This window comes from Thalassophryne amazonica, chromosome 4, assembly GCF_902500255.1.
Source record: "Thalassophryne amazonica chromosome 4, fThaAma1.1, whole genome shotgun sequence".
NCBI classification, from domain to species: Eukaryota; Metazoa; Chordata; class Actinopteri; order Batrachoidiformes; family Batrachoididae; genus Thalassophryne; species Thalassophryne amazonica.
Genome location: NC_047106.1, coordinates 126,459,569 through 126,480,374, shown reverse-complemented (window position 1 = coordinate 126,480,374; position 20,806 = coordinate 126,459,569). Strand labels below are relative to the sequence as shown.

At 47.7% G+C, this 20,806-nt stretch overlaps 1 protein-coding gene across 2 annotated transcripts in view; it reads left to right on the top strand.

The window, feature by feature from the left end:
* The first annotated feature begins 1,828 nt into the window (after positions 1–1,828).
* Positions 1,829–20,806, top strand: part of eml2 (EMAP like 2) — a 185,271-nt gene continuing 166,293 nt past the window's right edge. For both annotated transcript variants that reach the window (XM_034168500.1, XM_034168499.1), the window contains exon 1: positions 1,829–2,046. In XM_034168500.1, the coding sequence (XP_034024391.1) occupies positions 1,971–2,046 (76 nt within the window). In that variant the 5' untranslated portion in view covers positions 1,829–1,970. The remainder of the gene's footprint in view (positions 2,047–20,806) is intronic.

The following is a 20,806-nucleotide window of genomic DNA, read 5'->3' as shown; positions in this document are numbered from 1 at the left end:
TTTTGTTCTCATCCTCTAAACATGGTAAGTGGAGTTGATTCCAAAAAGCTCTATTCTGGTCTCATCTGACCACATGACCTTCTCCCATGCCTCCTCTGGATCATCCAGATGGTCACTGGTGAACTTCAAACGGGCCTGGAGATGTGCTGGCTTGAGCAGGGGGACCTTGCTGCCCTGCAGGATTTTAAACCATGACAGCATCATGTGTCACTAATGTAATCTTTATGACTGTGGTCCCAGCTCTCGTCATGTCATTGACCAGGTCCTCCTGTGTAGTTCTGAGCTTTCTCAGAATCATCCAAACCCCACAAAGTGAGATCTTGCATGGAATCCCAGACCGAGGGAGATTGACAGTCATCTTGTGTTTCTTCCACTTTCTAATAAATAATCATAACAGTTGTTGTCTTCTACCAAGCTGCTTGCCTGTTGTCCTGTAGTCCATCCCAGCCTTGTGCAGGTCTACAGTTTTGTCCCTGGTGTCCTTAGTCAGCTCTTTGGTCTTGGCTGTGGTGGACAGGTTGGAGTGTGATTGATTGAGTGTGTGAACAGGTGTCTTATATACAGATAACAAATAGAATAAGACAGAACAACAGAATAAGAGGGCTTCTTAAAGAAAAATTAACAGGTCTGTGAGAGACAGAATTCTTGCTGGTTGGTAGGTGTTCAAATACTTATTTGCAGCAGTAACATACAAATAAATTATTAAAAAAATAATACTTCGTGATTTCTGGATTTTGTTTTTTTTAGATTATGTCTCTCGCAGTGGACATGCACCTAAGATGAAAATTTCAGACCCCTCCATGATTTGTAAGTGGGAGAACTTGCAAAACCGCAGGGTGTTCAAATACTTATTTTCCTCACTGTATTTTCCCCACTGTAACTATCAGAAAAAAACATAGTGGACCTGTAGAGGCTCTGAATGAATGAATGAATGATGAATGAATGAATGAATGAATGTTTATTTCAAGCACATAAATAATAGAAAAGAAAGAAACAAACCTCCACCAAGGCCATAGGGTCAATGACGTCACATGGAATATCCTTTGGCAAAGAGACTTATTCCATGTCGTTTTATGCATCTACTGTCATGTTTCAGATTCAGTGGTTAAACCCTTAGATCTTCAGCAAATGTATTTATAAAGAGAAACTGCATGAACTACACAAGTTATTTTTTTAATAAGTTTAATCAACAAACAAACGACCGAAAACATGACCTCCTTGGCAGAGGTAATACGTAATAGCAAAGTTAACCATTTAAATATTACAAATCACATGTTTGAAAAGCAGCTGGAAAACATTTTTACTAATTTGATCCTACCCTTTTTCATCTCGTCACAATTATTACACAATTCCATACCCAGTCAAAATAAATAGTATAAATACTCCGAATGGTATATGGCAGGGGTGGGCAATTAATTTTTACAAGGGGTCACATAGGGAACCTGAATTATGTCCGAGGGCTACACCATCGATAACTCGGCTGTCTCCCATTACAAATTTTACAAAAAATTACCTTTTTAATAGCTTTTAGAGGTATTATATTTAAATAGACCTAAATAAACCTCTCTAATGATTTGCAAAACACAAGCTTGACATTTTTAATATATGTAATAATAATCACAGACCTCATGAGGGCCGGACAGAGACATGCAAGGGGTCGCATGTGGCCCCCAGGCCGCAGTTTGCCCAGGTCTGGTATATGATCTACATGTGTTGGCGCCTCAACCCAACGCTTATTGCGCGCATTATTTCGCGTTTTATTTCGAAAGCGGAAGCAGAAGTGCTGTCTGCTCGGTAGTGTGTGTAACTTGACGGTGCTACTACAGGCAGAGAGATAGGCGAGTGAGTGAGGCAGGTAAAGATGTGCGTTTGTTTATGAATGAGGGAAAAGCAGAGGGGTGGCGAAGATAGGAGGAAAAAGGACGGTACGGAGAGTGTGAGAGGAGAGAAGGACAGACAGAAAGGACAGGATGTCGGAGCGGGTCGCCTCGTGCGGGAGTCTGTGTGACAGCAGCACCAACCTGCTGCTGCAGTACTGCAACAACGGTGAGTGGGTGAGTGAGTGAGTGAGTGAGTGAGTCAAACGCCAAACAAAACCACAACACCGACACAAAAACAGCGATACATACTCATTTGAAAGCAAGACAAAAATATTCCTCATTACATATGAAGAGGCTTCAAACTGGTGGCCCGGGGCCCGTTTACAGCCGGTGAATGGGTTCTGTTCAGGCCACCGCATGTCTGATAACGAATTATTAATTAACACTCAGTATGGCAATGTTCTGTCTCTAGGTTAAAGTAATAAAAGGTGAAGCATCATCTTCAGGATTGTAAACCGGCTTATTTTCTGTCAAATCCCGATGCAAGTGTTTAATATATTTAAAGCACTAAATTAGTAAATGAGCCAGAAGGCGAGACTTAATTTTCACTCCTATCCTATTTGCCCTATTGATGTTTGAAATCCCGCAAATCTTCGGAGAGTTCGCCACGCTGCGAGATCTCAGTAACATTGAGAACTGCATTGAGACGCTCTGATCACGCTGCACTTTAACCGCTGCACACGGACAACACCATTAACATCGCAACATAAAACTATTTTTAGATTGTGCCTAAAACTCTCATGAATATATTATCTGGGTTTTTATACGTTGTCATTGTGTTTGTTTTATGTAAACGTGAGAATCACAGGCTGTCTCTCCGTTATTTTCAATGGGAGCTGCTGTGAGCTACGCTCACTTCCTGATCATGTCGTTCTGGGGGAAAGTGAAGTTTGCTCTTTAACATCTTGATTATTGTTCTTTACAACACTGTTTGTCCTCTTTGTTCCAGACTAATATATCGTCCATGAATTGTTCTGTGAATTGTTTCTGTAATTTATGTTTGTAGCATGGCCCAAGCAGAGGGTCACCCCTTTGAGTCTGGTCTGCTTGAGATTTCTTCCTCAGAGTGAGTTTTTCCTTACCAGTGTTGCTCTGGGGGTTGGTAAGGTTAGACCTTACCTGTGTGAAGCGCCTTGAGACAACTCTGTTGTGATTTGGCACTATATAAAGGAAAATAAATTGAATTTGAATTGAATTGAAATTTGGTATGAGTTTATTAAATTCCACGCAGATTGAATGTAGCAGACACGGATTATTTGTTCTAATTGTTTTAGCAAGTTTTCAGGGTACCATGCATGCAGTCTCTTATTAACGTGACGAAAAGCATAAAAAATACAATTTTTGTTGTGTAATATTCATTCACAATTGTCATCATGTGGATTCTCTATGTTGTTTGACTGCAGCGACTCTCTGGCACGCAAGGGATTATGGAATACATCAATAGGGCGAATGGTCATGACTGAAAGAACAAGAACAAGGTCATGAAAACAAGTGGGATTCTGCCATCAGTTATCTGGGTTTACGCTCCAAAACAAGGGACATATTTTTGGTAGGGACTCTGAGTAGAGCCTCTGCTTCTTCGCATCATTCTTCCCTGGATGACCTCTCTAGGGACGTTTTCTAGGTACGTCCAACTACTCAGGAAGAGTTAACCTGTGGTCACATTAGCCACAAATGATGGCAACAAGCAGTTGGTTTTGTTGCTTGGTGTGTGTTCCCGGGTGCGTGAATGGTAACATCTCCGTATTTAAGTCCCTTTGGCTTCTCCCTTGCTTTCACTCGGGGTCGCCACAGCAGATCAAAGGTGACTCTGCATGTTGAATTGGTGTAAGTTTTACACCGAATACCCATCCTGACGCATCTCCACATTACATGGAGATGGACAGAGGAACCGGGAACCTTCAACACCACCACCACCCCTGTAAATCACTTCAGAGGTGTTACCTGTTTACAAAATCAGCGTTTTTAAAAGTGTCTGTTTCGTGCTAACTTTTACAAAACATATGAGAAACAGATTTATACAGAAACACAGCTGTTTCTGGGCGTTTTCAGACCATCTTGGGTTATTTTGTTTGAGTGAACAGCCAGCTGACATTGCGTTGCCCATTCATTCTTATTGGCAGTTGCGATTGCATTGCTCATATGCAATTGCAAATGTTGCACGGCTCAGTATTTGTATAAAATAAACTTCAAGTCTTTTTTGGCCCTACCTAGCTGGTGGTAAAATGACTGTTGTCTCTTGCCACTGCAAAATGCATGCTTTGTGTGAAAATGAACAGCAAGTTGTTGTTGTGCCGTCACTTGTAGCTATTGTGACCGTGGCTTGAGAGGACATGGCAGAAGATAAGGAAATGTGGAATGAGCTGCTTGCTGTGATGCCTCCACAACTTGGACCCAGATAAGCAGCAGAAAATGAATAAACTAAGTCACTGAGTTGATGCCATGAAGTCAGGCTCAGTGCTGGCGTTTACATATGACAGGGTTTTTGTAAGTGGTCAGCATGGGCTGGGAGGTTTTGACGGTAATATAATAATAATAACCAGGTAAAAATTCTACATTACATAGTACATAGTATTACAGTACATAGTAACAGTGGTGCTATACACCTTAATGGGCAGATTATTTTGGTGTGTGTGAACATAATCTCTCTTTCTCCTTCTCCTTTGTCAGCATACAGTATCCATAGTTTGTGACTTTAATGGAAAACCATCATTTTAATTTATTTTTGTGTTCATGATTACACAGAGTAATAGTGCTAACCACTGTTCATTGGAATTAGCAGCCAGTCTGCTCTGTGTGAGCCTGATCCCGTCGGGTCTCAGACGCTAAGCAGTGTGGGGTCTGGTTATTACTTGGATGTGAGACCTCTTCAGAACACCAGGAGCTGTGTGGGTTTCTCTGGGTAAAACTGGAGTTGTGTCAGGAAGGGCATCTGGTGTGGAGCTGCTCGTGGAGCTGCTCGCTGCATCTTCCTGGTTGTCTGCGGGACAGGGGTCAGGTTGCTGCCCCTGCCACCCTACTACCAATTCTTCAAGGTGCCCTGTACATTTTCTGATCTATTTCATGGCTAAACCAGTTCTCATATCACCACCCTCACACTTACACACAGACGGCCTAAAAATTCTTCAGAACTGAGGACACCACACTCTTGGATGGGTGGTGGGATGTGTTTTGGGAGATCCTGTTGGTGTGGAGTGAAATTCTGGATATCTCATGTCTGACTGACTGAGTTCTAGTGTCGCCGACCGAACGGTTCCCCCTAAAAATTGGCCCGCCCTGCCTTCACTGCACAGATGTCATTAGCCGCGGTTCACAGATTATCACGTTGTTTCTGCTTAAAACTGCACTCCAGTCATCATTTGTATCTCAGCGACAGATATCTGGAGCAACAATCATTTCTACATAAATTCAGCATTATTTCGTGATAAAAGATGGAGGAAGTGATCAGAGCGCCGCGGCTACAGAAGCTGCTAGCTGATGCCTTCACTGTGGGTCAGTCATTTCAAAGCGTCAAGTATCGCCTCGTTTCTGCTTAAAATGGCCTCATTTCTGCTTAAAACTGACTTTATAATGATTTAAGAGGTTTTACCTTGTCATCTGATGCTTAATAATCCCTTTAATTGATTTGATCACTTTGGGTGAAGAGACTCTGTCTCAGAGCTCTGAAATGACACATGCACAGTGGAGGCAGGGGGGACCAATCTTTAGGGGTGGACGGTTCGGTCTGCGACAGCAGCATTGACAAACACACAGATTTGATTCACTCTGCGCTCTGGGGATCTCATTTCCACCTTGTTGTGCATTCAGCTGTGCTGTCTCACCTTGTTGTTTGTCTCAGTTGTACGTTAGTGTCTGTTCTGTCAGTCTTTTCCTGTGCCTTCTGATCTGCCTTGTGAGAATTTTCATAGCAGATGGTCATCCCAGTGTGTCTGGTTTGCTTGAGGTTTCTTCTTGTAAAATAACAAAATGTTGTCTTACTGCTGTTGTCAGTTTGTTTGTCCATGGGGTAGGTGAGGTTTAGAGCCCGACCGATATGGATTTTTTGAGGCCGATGCCAATAACGATATTTGGACGAAAAAATGCAGATAATCGATAAATCGGCTGATTTGCTGATAGCCGATAAATCAGCCGATATTATTATTATTTTTTTTTTTAAATGAATAAAATGTTCTTTTTTGGACCCTTAACAAAAAAGTTATGAGCTAAAAGCTGAAGCTTTGTCCTCATATTGATTAACTTTATAATGGAGAAGAATTTTCAAGTTCAAAAAATGCAAAAATGCAATTGGAGCAGTTAGGGGGCTATTCAAACGGGCCAACTAGTAAGATATCACTCCTGAAAACGATCTTTGCCAGTCACATAAGGTAAATCTGCCATACGATTGGATTTTGGAAAACCATGTGATGGAGAACCAATTCTGATTGGACACTCACATTGCACACGTCATCACACATCTTATATGAGGCGTACCAAGCTGGCCGCCGGTGGATCGGTGGCCAACAGTGAACTTTTCAGCAAAAAAAAAGTAAGTTTCTATCTCATATCATTAAAACATTATTTACAATTTAGTAAAGCTTGGTCCCAGCTGTCGTATACAATGCCGTCGGCCCCAGAGGGTTAATGGCGAATGGCAGTAATTCCCAGAACCCTTCCGGACGACCAGTGAATCTGAATGTTTCAACCTCTTAGCAGTAAACGAAAGTTTTTCATGCTAGAAATAAGGTTTACACAACGTGGGCTTAATAAAAAGCGTGACCGACGCAATGAAGCACATTTGACACATTACTACATAAACTGAGATAATCAAACTGAGTTGAACTGAAACGGGAGAAATGTGGGGTGAATGTAATCGCAAAGTTATTACAAACAACATCCTTACAAACTTACTTGTATGCTTTTGTCATCCGATCAGTGCAGTGTGACGGCGAACTACGGGGGCCGGTGATGAACACATTTAAGCAAGGGTGTAAGCAGCTCTCAGTTGAATGGATTCAGAGCTCCATCTACTGGACAAACGGTGCAAGGACATTTTACATTGCTGACACAAACATTATTTTACTAACTGTTCTGTTTATGAGAAATTATCGGCATTCTATCGGCAAATTTCGGCCGATAGTGAGTACTTTGAAAAGGGCTTATAACGGCCGATAATATTGGCCGGCCGATATATCAGTCGGGCTCTAGTGAGGGTGAGCCCTTACTCATGTGTAGCTCTATGGGGTGGGTTGTTATGATTTAGCATTATGTAAATAAATAAATTGAAGTGATGGCACCTCCTAAAGAAATACCGTATCTGCTTGCCAGAGTGCCCAGGTCTGACCGTTGGCCCACCCCCTTTTTTGGAAAAAAGTTGTTTAAACACCCACCTGAAAGTAAATTATTTTTTCTTAGTTTATTAAACTCTCACCTAAAATAAATACATTTTGTGACCCCGACACATCATAAAAAGCAAATAACAAACAGTTTTCACAATGTTTTTCTTCCACGTCTTACCTGTGACCATGTCATCAGTGTGCGTCGTCTTTCCTGAGTTTCTTAAATGAGCTGGGTGACCCGTAATTACAGCGGGTGTGTTATCATTCACTTTCTTCAGCAGTTTGACAACTGGCTACGGTTCTGATCTTTAGCAAGGATCTGTACACAATTCTCGGAAGCTGAAAATGTCCCAGTTCTTGCATGGCCGGCATACTCACCGGACATGTCACCCATTGAGCATGTTTGGGATGCTCTGGACCGGCGTATACGACAGCGTGTACCAGACAACCTGATCAACTCTATGCGAAGGAGATGTGTTGCACTGCATGAGGCAAATGGTGGTCACACCAGATACTGACTGGTATCCCCCCCCCAATAAAACAAACCTGCACCTTTCAGAGTGGCCTTTTATTGTGGGCAGTCTAAGGCACACCTGTGCACTAATCATGGTGTCTAATCAGCATTTTGGTATGGTACACCTGTGAGGTGGGATGGATTATCTCAGCAAAGGAGAAGTGCTCACTATCACAGATTTAGACTGGTTTGTGAACAATATTTGAGGGAAATGGCGATATTGTGTATGTGGAAAAAGTTTTAGATCTTTGAGTTCATCTCATACAAAATGTGAGCAAAACCAAAAGTGTTGCATTTATATTTTTGTTGCGTGTATAACACATTATTTGTCTGATCACAAAGATTCCAAAAAGGTATAGTTTGGAATAGTATACTTTTCAGTATTATTGGAACAGTTTTAAATCAACTATATTAAAATACTGTAGTTTTCAGTTTAGTTTTTGTGGCCCCCAAATTACAGATGTGCACTGTTGTATGGCTGGGGTGCCTGGCTGCCTTTTGTTTCTGTCTTCTGTTCTCTGTCTTTTGTTTTTCCTTCCAGGTGGCATGCGTTCAGGACTGAGTGGCTGTGTGGCTGAGTTATCAGGACCTCACCCTGATCACCTGAGGCTGGTCATGTGCAGCTCGTCAGGACTCACAGCTGTGGTGCATTTTTATGGATTGGGGCATGGTTGCATTTAAGTCTGGAGTACACAGTGTGTATTTGCCAGAGACTCGACCTTGTGACCAGACGGGTGAGATCGTCGTCTAGAGAGCCATCTCATCATCATGGATGCAGAGACCGTACCAGGTTTGATGCCATGGTCTGTGAAAGAGGAGGGGGTGAGGTCTCACGCTCGTCAGCACACTTCCTGAGGTACTTTAGGTTTTGTGACTAACATGAGTACAGTCAGTAGATGTGGTGTCCCTCACACCTTATTATATTGAGCTGTTATGTTAGTCGTTTAATCAGCTTCCACTGCAGTGGAGAATTGAACTGGGTGTTCCATGCCTGCAGGGTGGGAAGCTGATTGGTGATTAAGCCAGGAAGTGTTTGCTGTTTATGTACACCTTTGAGTGGTCTCTCTGTGTGTGGAGTGGTGGACTCACATGATGGTTTCTTCTTTCACAGACTCGGTTGGTCGCGGCCACCTGGGGGGTGTCGGCGGGTCCTTGGGTTCGAACTGTTCTGGCTCCGGACCGTTTGTGCTGGTGGGAGCGCACCGTCTTTCCACCTCGCCAGACCGCGCACTTATTTGTTTGTAATTCAGCACTCACTGTTATGTTATTAAATTCTGTTATCCTTTGAACCGTGCTCTGCTTATTTTATACTGGGTCCTTCAAACGCTGGCCGGTCCTCCGCCCGCGTCCGACACATAACAGTAGTCTCTGGCCAATACATCACGGACCCAGCGGTAGCAGAGGCAGTTCTGCACCGGGAAGGCGGCAGCAGACGTCAGAAGTTATCCGGATCAGTTGCGGGTGCTCTCCGCCCGGATGGTGCGTGTCGGAGAACCCATTATTGAATAGTGATTTGAGCTCTCTTGCAGCCGTGTTCCTGTGTTGTTGCCTTATCCGTGGGTTGTTGTGGAGTGTGAATAGCGACGGCTTCGCGTCACACTTCGACCGGATAAGAGGTAAAACGGGAGCTGCATGAGTGTGTCTGTAATGGGTGAACGTGCACGGCGGAGTTCTGTGGCACGGGTCGCTGTGCTTCCTGTGTTACAGTTGTAGCCCCGTTTCCCCGGGTGAAGATAGCTACTGCGTCTGTTGTGTCAGCTCCGGCGTAATTTAGTTGAAGCACATTTTGGTTGTGTGTTACACGTAGCTGCGCACTGGGAAAGCAGCATGAGTTGTTTTCTCGGTTACCAAAGGGGTTTTTTATTTTTAGCACTTTGGCTCCCCCTGTTGGTGACTGAGTCACATTACCGTCATAGCTCTTAAGGTGGAACAGGTGTGTTCCATTTGTTTGAGCTTGACGGTATAAGTCACTTATTAGTTTTGTGTTGGTTCATTTTTTGTGGGTGTTTTTTTGAGTTGGTTTTTGTGTGGGATTTTCTACACTATTAGTGTTCTGGGGTCGTGACCTTGCAGGCTGTCTGGAGTATGGACAGGACTCAGGTGACCTTGTGTTGGTCTGTTAGTCTTTCTTTTTATTTCTTTTGGTTTCACCTCCCAGGGTTTGATGGGATGGTCCTCTGGGGGGTGATGGGGGGGTAATTGGGTTGTTTTTTCTTTTTTCTTTGTTTTTGTTTTTTTTGTTGTGCCCTCTCCTCTGGCTCCAGCCGTGTGAGCCGTAGGTTGTCGGCGTTGCTGGAGTGGTGCAGTTCGGTTATGCTGGGCGTTTCCCGGATAACCTCTGCACCCGGGAGGGGAGGGGGTTCGGGGTGTTTTTTTTTTTTTTTTTGATTCCCTGTTCCACCTCCGGTTTCAGCACGCCTTTGAGCCGTCTGCCATTGGCGTAGCTGAGGTTTGGGGCAGTGGAATATACCCGCAGCTGGTGGCTGGTTTGGAAGTCGGAGGGGTGGCGCCGTTTTGTGCCGTCTGCCATTACCGCTGTTCCACTCCTCCCGGTTGACTTCTGGGGTATAGTCGTGGTTGGTGACACTGGACGTACTTCCAGTTTCCACTGCGCCGAGGGGGTGGGGTTGGGGTTGTTTTGTTTGTATGTTTTTTTTTTCTTTTGTTTTTCCCCCCAGTTTCCGCCCTCAGGGTGTGACTGTGGTGTCCTCTGGGGGGAAAGGGCTGTGGGTCCATCTAGCCATAGACGGCCAGGGCTGGGTCTGTTAGTCATGAGGGGGGGCGTCTCCTGGGGTTTGATGGAACGGTCCTCTGGGAGGCGCTGGGAGTCCCCGTGGGTGACTTTGGATCCCAGAGGGATCTCGGCTGTGGTTATTACTCCTGGAGCTGGCGGGATGTCCTCTGGGGGGTGTTGGTCCCTACATGTCGTCCGGGGGGGGGGTGTTAGTGTTTTTTGTTTGCAAACTTAAGTTTGGGTTGTGTTTTTCTTTTTTCCTCTTCCCGGGGTTTGATGGGATGGTCCTCTGGGGAGGGGGGGTGGTTTGGTTGTTTGTGTTTGTCTTTTTTGTTTTATGACTAATCAGACTTTAAACAAGGTTGGACAAAGGCTGACCGCACAGGTTCAAGAACTCCTGGCCACACCTGTGCAAATTGAATGTCAGAAACAAAGGCAAAGATGCAGTCAGAGGAGATGACGTCAACAGTTCTGTTAAATGAAGATTCAGTTGGAAGATGAATGCAGATACTGTTTCCAGCCATGGTCCCTGGAGGGGGGTGTTTTTCCTGGGCCAGGTTTGTGTGGTCGCCGGGAGGCTTCCCGTGAGGGTGGGGTGCTGTTGTATGGCTGGGGTGCCTGGCTGCCTTTTGTTTCTGTCTTCTGTTCTCTGTCTTTTGTTTTTCCTTCCAGGTGGCATGCGTTCAGGACTGAGTGGCTGTGTGGCTGAGTTATCAGGACCTCACCCTGATCACCTGAGGCTGGTCATGTGCAGCTCGTCAGGACTCACAGCTGTGGTGCATTTTTATGGATTGGGGCATGGTTGCATTTAAGTCTGGAGTACACAGTGTGTATTTGCCAGAGACTCGACCTTGTGACCAGACGGGTGAGATCGTCGTCTAGAGAGCCATCTCATCATCTTGGATGCAGAGACCGTACCAGTTTTGATGCCATGGTCTGTGAAAGAGGAGGGGGTGAGGTCTCACGCTCGTTAGCACACTTCCTGAGGTACTTTAGGTTTTGTGACTAACATGAGTACAGTCAGTAGATGTGGTGTCCCTCACACCTTATTATATTGAGCTGTTATGTTAGTCGTTTAATCAGCTTCCACTGCAGTGGAGAATTGAACTGGGTGTTCCATGCCTGCAGGGTGGGAAGCTGATTGGTGATTAAGCCAGGAAGTGTTTGCTGTTTATGTACACCTTTGAGTGTTCTCTCTGTGTGTGGAGTGGTGGACTCACATGATGGTTTCTTCTTTCACAGACTCGGTTGGTCGCGGCCACCTGGGGGGTGTCGGCGGGGTCCTTGGGTCCGAACTGTTCTGGCTCCGGACCGTTTGTGCTGCTGGGAGTGCACCTTATGTTGTTCACAGTATACAACATTAAACCATGGAAAGAAATCATTGCAGTCAAATACGATTATAATCAACAGTGCTGATGCACCATAAATGCAATAAAAGGTTCATGACTGTTTTGTTGGGAAAGTGTAGGAGCACGGACCCACAACAGGGGGCGCAAATGAACGGACAATGGATAAAGCCAAATACAACACTTTACTGTTGTGAAAATGCACAACAACAACAGATTACAATAGTGAATGAAGTCAAATACAAGATGTCATGTGGGCAGGCTCGAAGATAGGAGACATCAGTCCGAAGTCGAACCGGAACCATACGATTTCCTCCGCCACCGAACCCCGGGAATACTGGAGCCGCCAAGTCCCGAACTCCCAGGTGGCCACTGCCTCCGCGTGTCGGATCTGGTACTGCTATCGAGGAGCAAACACAATTAGAAGTGGGTGCGTGTGCACCCAGCAACACGTATGGTGGGAAACCACCTCCACTTCTCGTTGAAAAAAGGAACAGAATGAATACTGTCCAACTCACACAAGTAACAGATATTCCTGTCAACACAGTCAGCTGAGATCGTTACCTCCTTAGTAGAGCGATATCTCGGCCATGAGGTGGAGATGCCGTCTTGCTGATATACCTCTGTAGATCTGGTGATTGATGACAGCTGTCGTCGGTGAAAAGTGACAGCTGTCACCCCGGCTGCTCCTGTGAGGTGGCAGCGCCCTCTGGTGCCTGGAGCCCGCACTCCAGGCAGGGCGCCCTCTGGTGGTGGTGGGCCAGCAGTACCTCCTCTTCAGCGGCCCACACAACAGGACCCCCCCCTCAACGGGCGCCTCCTGGCGCCCGACCGGGCTTGTCCGGGTGGCGGCGGTAGAAGTCGGCCAGGAGGGCCGGGTCCAGGATGAAGCTCTTCTTCACCCAGGAGCGTTCTTCGGGGCCGTACCCCTCCCAGTCCACCAAATACTGGAAGCCCCGGCCCATCCGTCGGACATCCAAAAGCCGGCGCACTGTCCAAGCCGGCTCGCCATCGATGATCCGGGCAGGAGGTGGTGTCGGACCCGGAGTGCAGAGGGGTGAGGTGTGATGCGGTTTAATCCTTGACACGTGGAACACGGGATGGATTCGCAGTGAGGCTGGAAGCTGAAGTCTCACTGCGGTGGGACTGATGACCTTGAGGATCTTAAATGGACCTATGTACCGTTCCTGTAATTTTGGGGAGGCCACTTGCAGTGGAATGTCCTTGGTTGACAACCACACTTCCTGCCCAGGACGATACGTAGGAGCCGGGGTCCGCCGCCGGTCTGCATGGGCCTTTGTCCTCATCCGGGCCCTCAGCAAAGCAGAACGGGCGGCACGCCACACCCGACGGCACTTCCGCCGGTGGGCCTGGACCGAGGGCTCACCGACCTCTCCCTCAACCACCGAGAACAACGGGGGCTGATACCCCAGACACACCTCAAAAGGGGAGAGGCCGGTGGCGGACGACACTTGGCTGTTGTGGGCATACTCGATCCAGGCCAGATGGGTACTCCAGGCCGCCGGGTGCACGGCTGTCACGCAACGCAGGGTCTGCTCCATCTCTTGATTGGCCCGTTCTGCTTGCCCGTTGGTTTGGGGATGATACCCGGATGAGAGACTGACCGTGGCCCCCAGTTCCCGGCAGAAGCTCCTCCAGACGTGCGAGGAGAACTGGGGACCGCGATCGGAGACAATGTCTGTTGGAATCCCGTGCAGCCGGACGACGTGGTGGACCAGGAGGTCCGCTGTCTCCTGGGCTGTTGGGAGCTTCGGGAGGGCCACGAAATGGGCCGCCTTGGAGAATCGGTCCACTATCGTGAGAATGGTGGTGTTGCCCTGGGACGGCGGGAGGCCCGTAACAAAATCCAGGCCGATGTGGGACCAGGGGCGATGAGGCATGGGCAGCGGCTGTAACAATCCCGAAGCCTTGCGATGGTCGGCCTTGCCCCTGGCGCAGGTGGTACAGGCCTGGATATACTCCCGGACGTCGGCCTCTAGGGACGCCCACCAGAAGCGCTGCCGGACAACTGCCACGGTTCTTCGCACCCCTGGATGACAGGAGACCTTAGAGCCGTGACAGAAGTCCAGGACTGCAGCCCTAGCTTCTGGTGGGACGTAAAGTCTATTCTTCGGTCCAGTTCCGGGGTCCGGGCTTCGTGCCAGGGCCTCCCGGACGGTTCTCTCTACGTCCCAGGTGAGGGTGGCCACGATAGTGGACTCCGGGATGATGGGTTCCGGTGGATCCGACAACTCCGTTTTGACTTCGTCTTCATGTACCCGGGACAAAGCATCCGATCTCTGGTTTTTGGTCCCGGGACGGTAGGTGATCCGGAAGTCAAAACGGCTGAAGAACAGTGACCAGCGGGCTTGCCTGGGATTCAGCCGCTTGGCGGTCCTGATATACTCCAGGTTCCGGTGGTCAGTGAAAACCGTGAATGGCACGGACGTTCCCTCCAACAGATGTCTCCACTCTTCTAGGGCCTCTTTCACCGCAAGGAGTTCTCGATTGCCGACGTCATAGTTCCGTTCGGCCGGGGTCAACCTGCGGGAAAAATAGGCACACGGGTGAAGGACCTTATCGGTCTTCCCGCTCTGGGACAGCACAGCTCCTATCCCTGAGTCCGAGGCGTCCACTTCAACCACTAACTGGCGGCTAGGATCGGGCTGCACCAGAACGGGTGCAGACGAGAAGCGTCGTTTCAACTCCTTGAACGCGGCATCGCAACGATCCGACCAGGTGAAGGGGACTTTTGGTGAGGTCAGGGCTGTCAGGGGGCTAACTACCTGACTGTAGCCCTTAATGAACCTCCTGTAGAAATTAGCAAAGCCGAGGAACTGTTGCAGCTTCCTACGGCTTGTGGGTTGGGGCCAGTCTCTCACCGCCGCAACCTTGGCCGGATCAGGAGCGACGGAGTTGGAGGAGATGATAAATCCCAGGAAGGACAAAGATGTGCGGTGGAACTCACACTTCTCGCCCTTCACAAACAGCCGGTTCTCCAACAACCGCTGCAGGACCTGACGTACATGTCGGACATGGGTCTCAGGATCCGGAGAAAAGATGAGTATATCGTCTAGATACACGAAGACGAATCGGTGCAGGAAATCCCGCAAGACATCATTAACCAAAGCTTGGAACGTCGCGGGGGCGTTTGTAAGACCGAACGGCATGACCAGGTACTCAAAGTGACCTAAGGGGGTGTTAAATGCCGTCTTCCACTCGTCTCCCTTCCGGATCCGAACCAGGTGATACGCATTTCTAAGATCTAGTTTGGTGAATATTCGGGCTCCATGCAGGGGCGTGAACACCGAATCCAACAGGGGCAACGGGTATCGATTACGAACCGTGATTTCGTTCAGTCCCCTGTAATCAATGCATGGACGAAGTCCGCCATCTTTTTTACCCACAAAAAAGAAACCTGCACCCATCAGGGAGGTGGAATTCCGGATCAACCCGGCGGCTAAAGAGTCCCGGATGTAGGTCTCCATTGATTCGCGCTCAGGTCGTGAGAGGTTGTACAGCCTGCTGGACGGGAACTCACCGCCTGGAACCAAATCAATGGCACAATCGTACGGACGGTGGGGGGGAAGGGTGAGCGCCAGATCCTTGCTGAACACATCCACAAGGTCGTGGTACTCCACCGGCACCGTCCCTAGATTGGGTGGGACTCGGACCTCCTCCTTAGCCTGGGAACCGGGAGGTACCGAGGAACCTAAACACACCCGATGGCAGGTCTCGCTCCACTGAACCACTACCCCGGATGGCCAATCGATCCGGGGATTGTGTTTTAACATCCAAGGGAACCCTAAAATCACACGGGAGGTAGTTGGAGTCACAAAAAACTCAATCTCCTCCCGGTGATTTCCTGACACCACCAGAGTTACAGGTGGTGTCCTGTGTGTGATTGGAGGGAGGAGGGAGCCATCTAGTGCCCGTACCTGCACAGGCGAGGTAAGAGCCACCAGAGGGAGCCCTATCTCCCTGGCCCATCTGCTGTCTAACAGATTCCCTTCAGAGCCCGTGTCCACTAGTGCTGGGGCCTTCAGGGTTAAATCCTCATACAGGATTGTAACTGGGAGTCGTGTGGCAATGTGGGTGTGTCCCACGTGAATGTCTCGGCCCACCCCTAGCCCAGTTTCTAGGGGCGGGCGTTGGCGTTTAACCGCTCGGGGCAGTCTCTTACCTGATGCTCTATCGAGCCACAAACAAAACATGCTCCGCGGGCCAGCCTCCTCTGTCTATCTGGTGCCCTAAATGTGGCCCTGCTCGTGTCCATAGCTTCGTCAGCAGGGGGAGCTGTCACCACACGGAGCGCAGGGGCCGTGGAGCGTGGGGAGGGCGGAACGCGGTCGGAACCGGAAGGGAGAGGGACGACGCGTGCCCGGCCACGCCCTTCGTCTCGTTCCCGACGGCGTTCTTCTAACCGATTGTCTAATCGTATGACGAAATCGATAAGCCCATCTAAATCCCGCGGTTCGTCCTTAGCCACCAGGTGCTCCTTTAGAACCAGTGACAGTCCGTTTACAAAGGCGGCGCGGAGGGCAGTGCTATTCCAGCCGGACCTTGCAGCCGCGATGCGGAAGTCGACTGCATAGGCAGCTGCACTCCGGCGCCCCTGTCTCATTGACAGCAGCACGGCTGAAGCGGTCTCACCTCTATTTGGGTGATCGAACACTGTTCTGAACTCCCTCACAAACCCATCATACACCTGAAGGAGCCGTGAATTCTGCTCCCAGAGCGCTGTAGCCCAAGCGCGTGCCTCACCACGAACCAAATTTATGACATAAGCTACTTTACTAGCATCAGTCGCGTACATAACGGGACGTTGTGCGAAGACGAGCGAACACTGCATAAGGAAATCAGTGCACGTCTCCACACAACCGTCGTACGGCTCTGGCGGGCTTATGTATGCTTCCGGGGATGGTGGGAGGGGTCGTTGAACGACCTGTGGAATGTCATTGTTTCGCACAGGGTCGACAGGAGGGAGAGCCGCAGCATCGCCCTGAGGGCGCGCTTCCACCTGCGCGGCGAGAGCCTCCACCCTGCGGTTAAGGAGGACGTTCTGCTCGGTCATTAAATCCATCCGAGCCGTGAAAGCGGTGAGGATACGCTGCAACTCACCGATCATTCCTCCTGCGGACGCCTGTGTGCCCTGTTCTTCCATTGGCCGTTCAACAGCCGGTTGACGCCCCTCGGGATCCATGACATTGGCCGAGATATCCTGTTGGGAAAGTGTAGGAGCACGGACCCACAACAGGGGGCGCAAATGAACGGACAATGGATAAAGCCAAATACAACACTTTACTGTTGTGAAAATGCACAACAACAACAGATTACAATAGTGAATGAAGTCAAATACAAGATGTCATGTGGGCAGGCTCGAAGATAGGAGACATCAGTCCGAAGTCGAACCGGAACCACACGATTTCCTCTGCCACCGAACCCCGGGAATACTGGAGCCGCCAAGTCCCGAACTCCCAGGTGGCCACTGCCTCCGCGTGTCGGATCTGGTACTGCTGGCGAGGAGCAAACACAATTAGAAGTGGGTGCGTGTGCACCCAGCAACACGTATGGTGGGAAACCACCTCCACCTCTCGTCGAAAAAAGGAACAGAATGAATACTGTCCAACTCACACAAGTAACAGATATTCCTGTCAACACAGTCAGCTGAGATCGTTACCTCCTTAGTAGAGCGATATCTCGGCCATGAGGTGGAGATGCCGTCTTGCTGATATACCTCTGTAGATCTGGTGATTGATGACAGCTGTCGTCGGTGATAAGTGACAGCTGTCACCCCGGCTGCTCCTGTGAGGCGGCAGCGCCCTCTGGTGCCTGGAGCCCGCACTCCAGGCACGGCGCCCTCTGGTGGTGGTGGGCCAGCAGTACCTCCTCTTCAGCGGCCCACACAACATGTTTATCGTAGGCCTCCCACCTCGTCAGCACAGATTTGCCTGGAAGGGAAAAAAAAACAAAAACAACAACCAGGGGAAGATGGAATTCTTAATCAGAAAAGTGGAAAAAGTTTTGTTTGCTGGATTGCTAGAATGTTTCTTGCATTTTTTAAACAATTATTATTATTTTTATAGGCACCTTTTAAAATCTGCAATATCTTGAAAACTACATGATTTTGGCCATTCAAATTTTTATAATAAATATCTGGTACCTTGACTTGATGAACGTGGACTATCAGGAGTGTTTAACAGAGAATGCTGAATCCTTGGATCTGTCTGTCCCATGATGTTTCACTGAGTATATGAGAATCACTGTGCAAAATTTCAAAACTATCTGGAAAACTGTTTTTTATTTTTCTACAAGTGTTATCCAGTGGGAGGCCACTGTATACAGATACAGCAGTATTTCAAAAGTAAAAAGAAGATGAAAGAGAACACAATCACAAAGCTTGTGTTGTGTGGGCCGCCAGAAGAGGAGGTACTGCTGGCCCACCACCAGAGGGAGCCCTGCCTGAAGTGCGGGCTTCAGGCACGAGAAGGCGCTGCCGCCGTGGACACAGCTGGGGTTGACAGCTGTCACTCATCAACTCATGACAGCTGTCACCCATCTCCACTTCATCAATCCACTCCATAAAAGCCGGACGTCATCTCCACCTCGCTGCCGAGATATCATCTACCTGTGAAGGTAATTTCTCTGCTGACTTAAACTTAAATAATAGTCTGAACTCTTTTGCAGCCGTTTTCCTGTGGTGTGCCTTATCAGCTGGATTGGCGTTTGATGCGAACAGCGACGGCTACGCTTCACACCCAATCCAGATAAGTGGTTTAACAGGAGCTGCACGAGTGTGTGATTAGAGGTGGAGGTGACTTTCCACCTTCTGACTGTTTTGTTACTGGGTGTGCACACACCCACATCTCACTGTTTGTGCTCCTCACCAGCAGTACCAGATCCGACAGTCGGGGACGGTGATCACCTGGGAATTCGGGACTTGGCGGCTCCAGTATTCATCGGGTTCTGTGGCGGTGGAAATCGTGTGGTTCCGGCTCTTCTCAGGACAGACGTCTTCTATCCTCGAGCCTGCCCACACGTCACCTTTGTGTATTGACTGCTATCAGATTCTGTGATTGTCTGTATAATCGTTGTGCACATTCACAACATTAAATTGTTACCTTTTGGCTCATCTGTCGACCGTTCATTTGCGCCCCCTGTTGTGGGTCCGTGTCACTACACTTTCCCCAACAGCTTGGCTATAATACAAAAACTTGCTCTTCTTAAAAAGAATAAAGAAAAAGTAGACTTGGATTTGCTACATGGTGTCATATCTGGGGAATATCGCATTGATTTTAGAGGAATTTTCACCCCCAAATTTTGAGCTTTAATATCTCTGAAAGTATTCACTTGATTCACCTAATTTTAGAATATGTATGGCACCTTTCTGTGTGAAAAACTGCTTGTTCATAATGAGTCTTGTACCTTTTAAAACTTTAATCTCTGCAGGTCTTCATATCTGCTGCCCAATGGTGCAATGTCACATTTTTAAAGAAAATCAAGGGCCCAAACTCCTGAGAGTCCACATTCATAGAGTCGGGGCACCAGATATTTGTTTGAAAAAATTTGAAGGATCCAGCTCAAATAGTTTTCCAGATATTACAGTTTTAAAAATGGACCATTATAAGATGGTAGAAGAAAAATAATACTGAAAACACTTATCTTAGAGACACTTTTATTCTTTTTTTTTTGGGGGGGGGGGGGGTATTTTGATTATTATTTAAAAAAATATATTCTAGTCCCGTCCTGCCCCCCCCCCCCCCCCCCCATGTTTCCTATTGAAAACTGTATCCTGCATCTTCCAGACAACTCTGATGGTCATGAGACAGAAAGGAGGATGAAGAGGATAGGTGAAGAAGCGTGAGAGAATATTTTGAGAAAGGACCCAGCTCGGTAGTAAAGGCGGAAGAAAAGACCAAAAATCAGGCAATAAGGGTGAGATGGAGCAATGTACACTACAAACAACAACTTTAGAGAAGAGAAGCTTTAGAGAAGCACAGAAATACATGTGAATGAACTGACGCTGTCATCCTAAAGAAGTGATGACAGACGATGCTCTGCTGTGCAGTAAAGCCTGCAGACGGACACATTGAGAGACAGGTGGTGAGACAGTGAGGGGTCAAGAGTGTCTGACGAGAGCTGGCAGGTTTTTATCCAAGATGTATTATATGACATTTAAACTACTTGGTGAGAGTTTGTCTCCTGCAGCTCACTGTATTCAAATTAGGAAGGAATTAAATACTTCAAAAACCCCAATTGAGTTAAACAAAAACTAGGACACTCAGAGGACATACCGCTACCAACAGCATAATAACAGTCAGTGTCATTATTACCAAAGCAACACGTTCTAGCAATCAGAGTTAAATCTTCATCCCTGTTTAGCCTGTGTACACTTACATAGTACTTGAATGTAAATTTACTGCATGATTTTGTGTAAATGTTGGACCAGCTGGGCTCATACCTCACCACAGATTTCTGCTCGATCACATCTTTGTGAACACAAACCAAAATGTTTAGGTGGACATTATAAAGTCAGGTTAATAAATAGTTGGACCATTCAGGGATTACAGCCATTTATATTTTCAACATCCAAAAGTAATTGGACAAACTCAGTATATAGATTATTGTTAATATTAATCATCACTTTTACAACCAGTACTCTACTGATAAATCTTGTCAGGAGTAGAAAAAAAAAACCCCAAACAACAACAACAACTGAGTGACTGTGCAAGGAGGAGACATGGGCTTCTGAAGAAACTGTGCATAGTGCAGCTTTTGTCTGCTGCATCAGCAGCCACAGCTTTGTGGTGGAGTGGAACAGGGAATTATTCTCAAACAAAAAAATAAATCATGTCCAAGCTTGAGGATGCCAAGTGCCTTTTGGCAAACTGTCATTTCTACATTTTAAGGAAATTCTTCTCTGTTCCCCTCCACCACGAAGCCATATAACCAGTGATGTAACAAAGTTGCACCGTGCATCATGTTCTGCCACACAAGCCTATAACCAATTCAAAGTT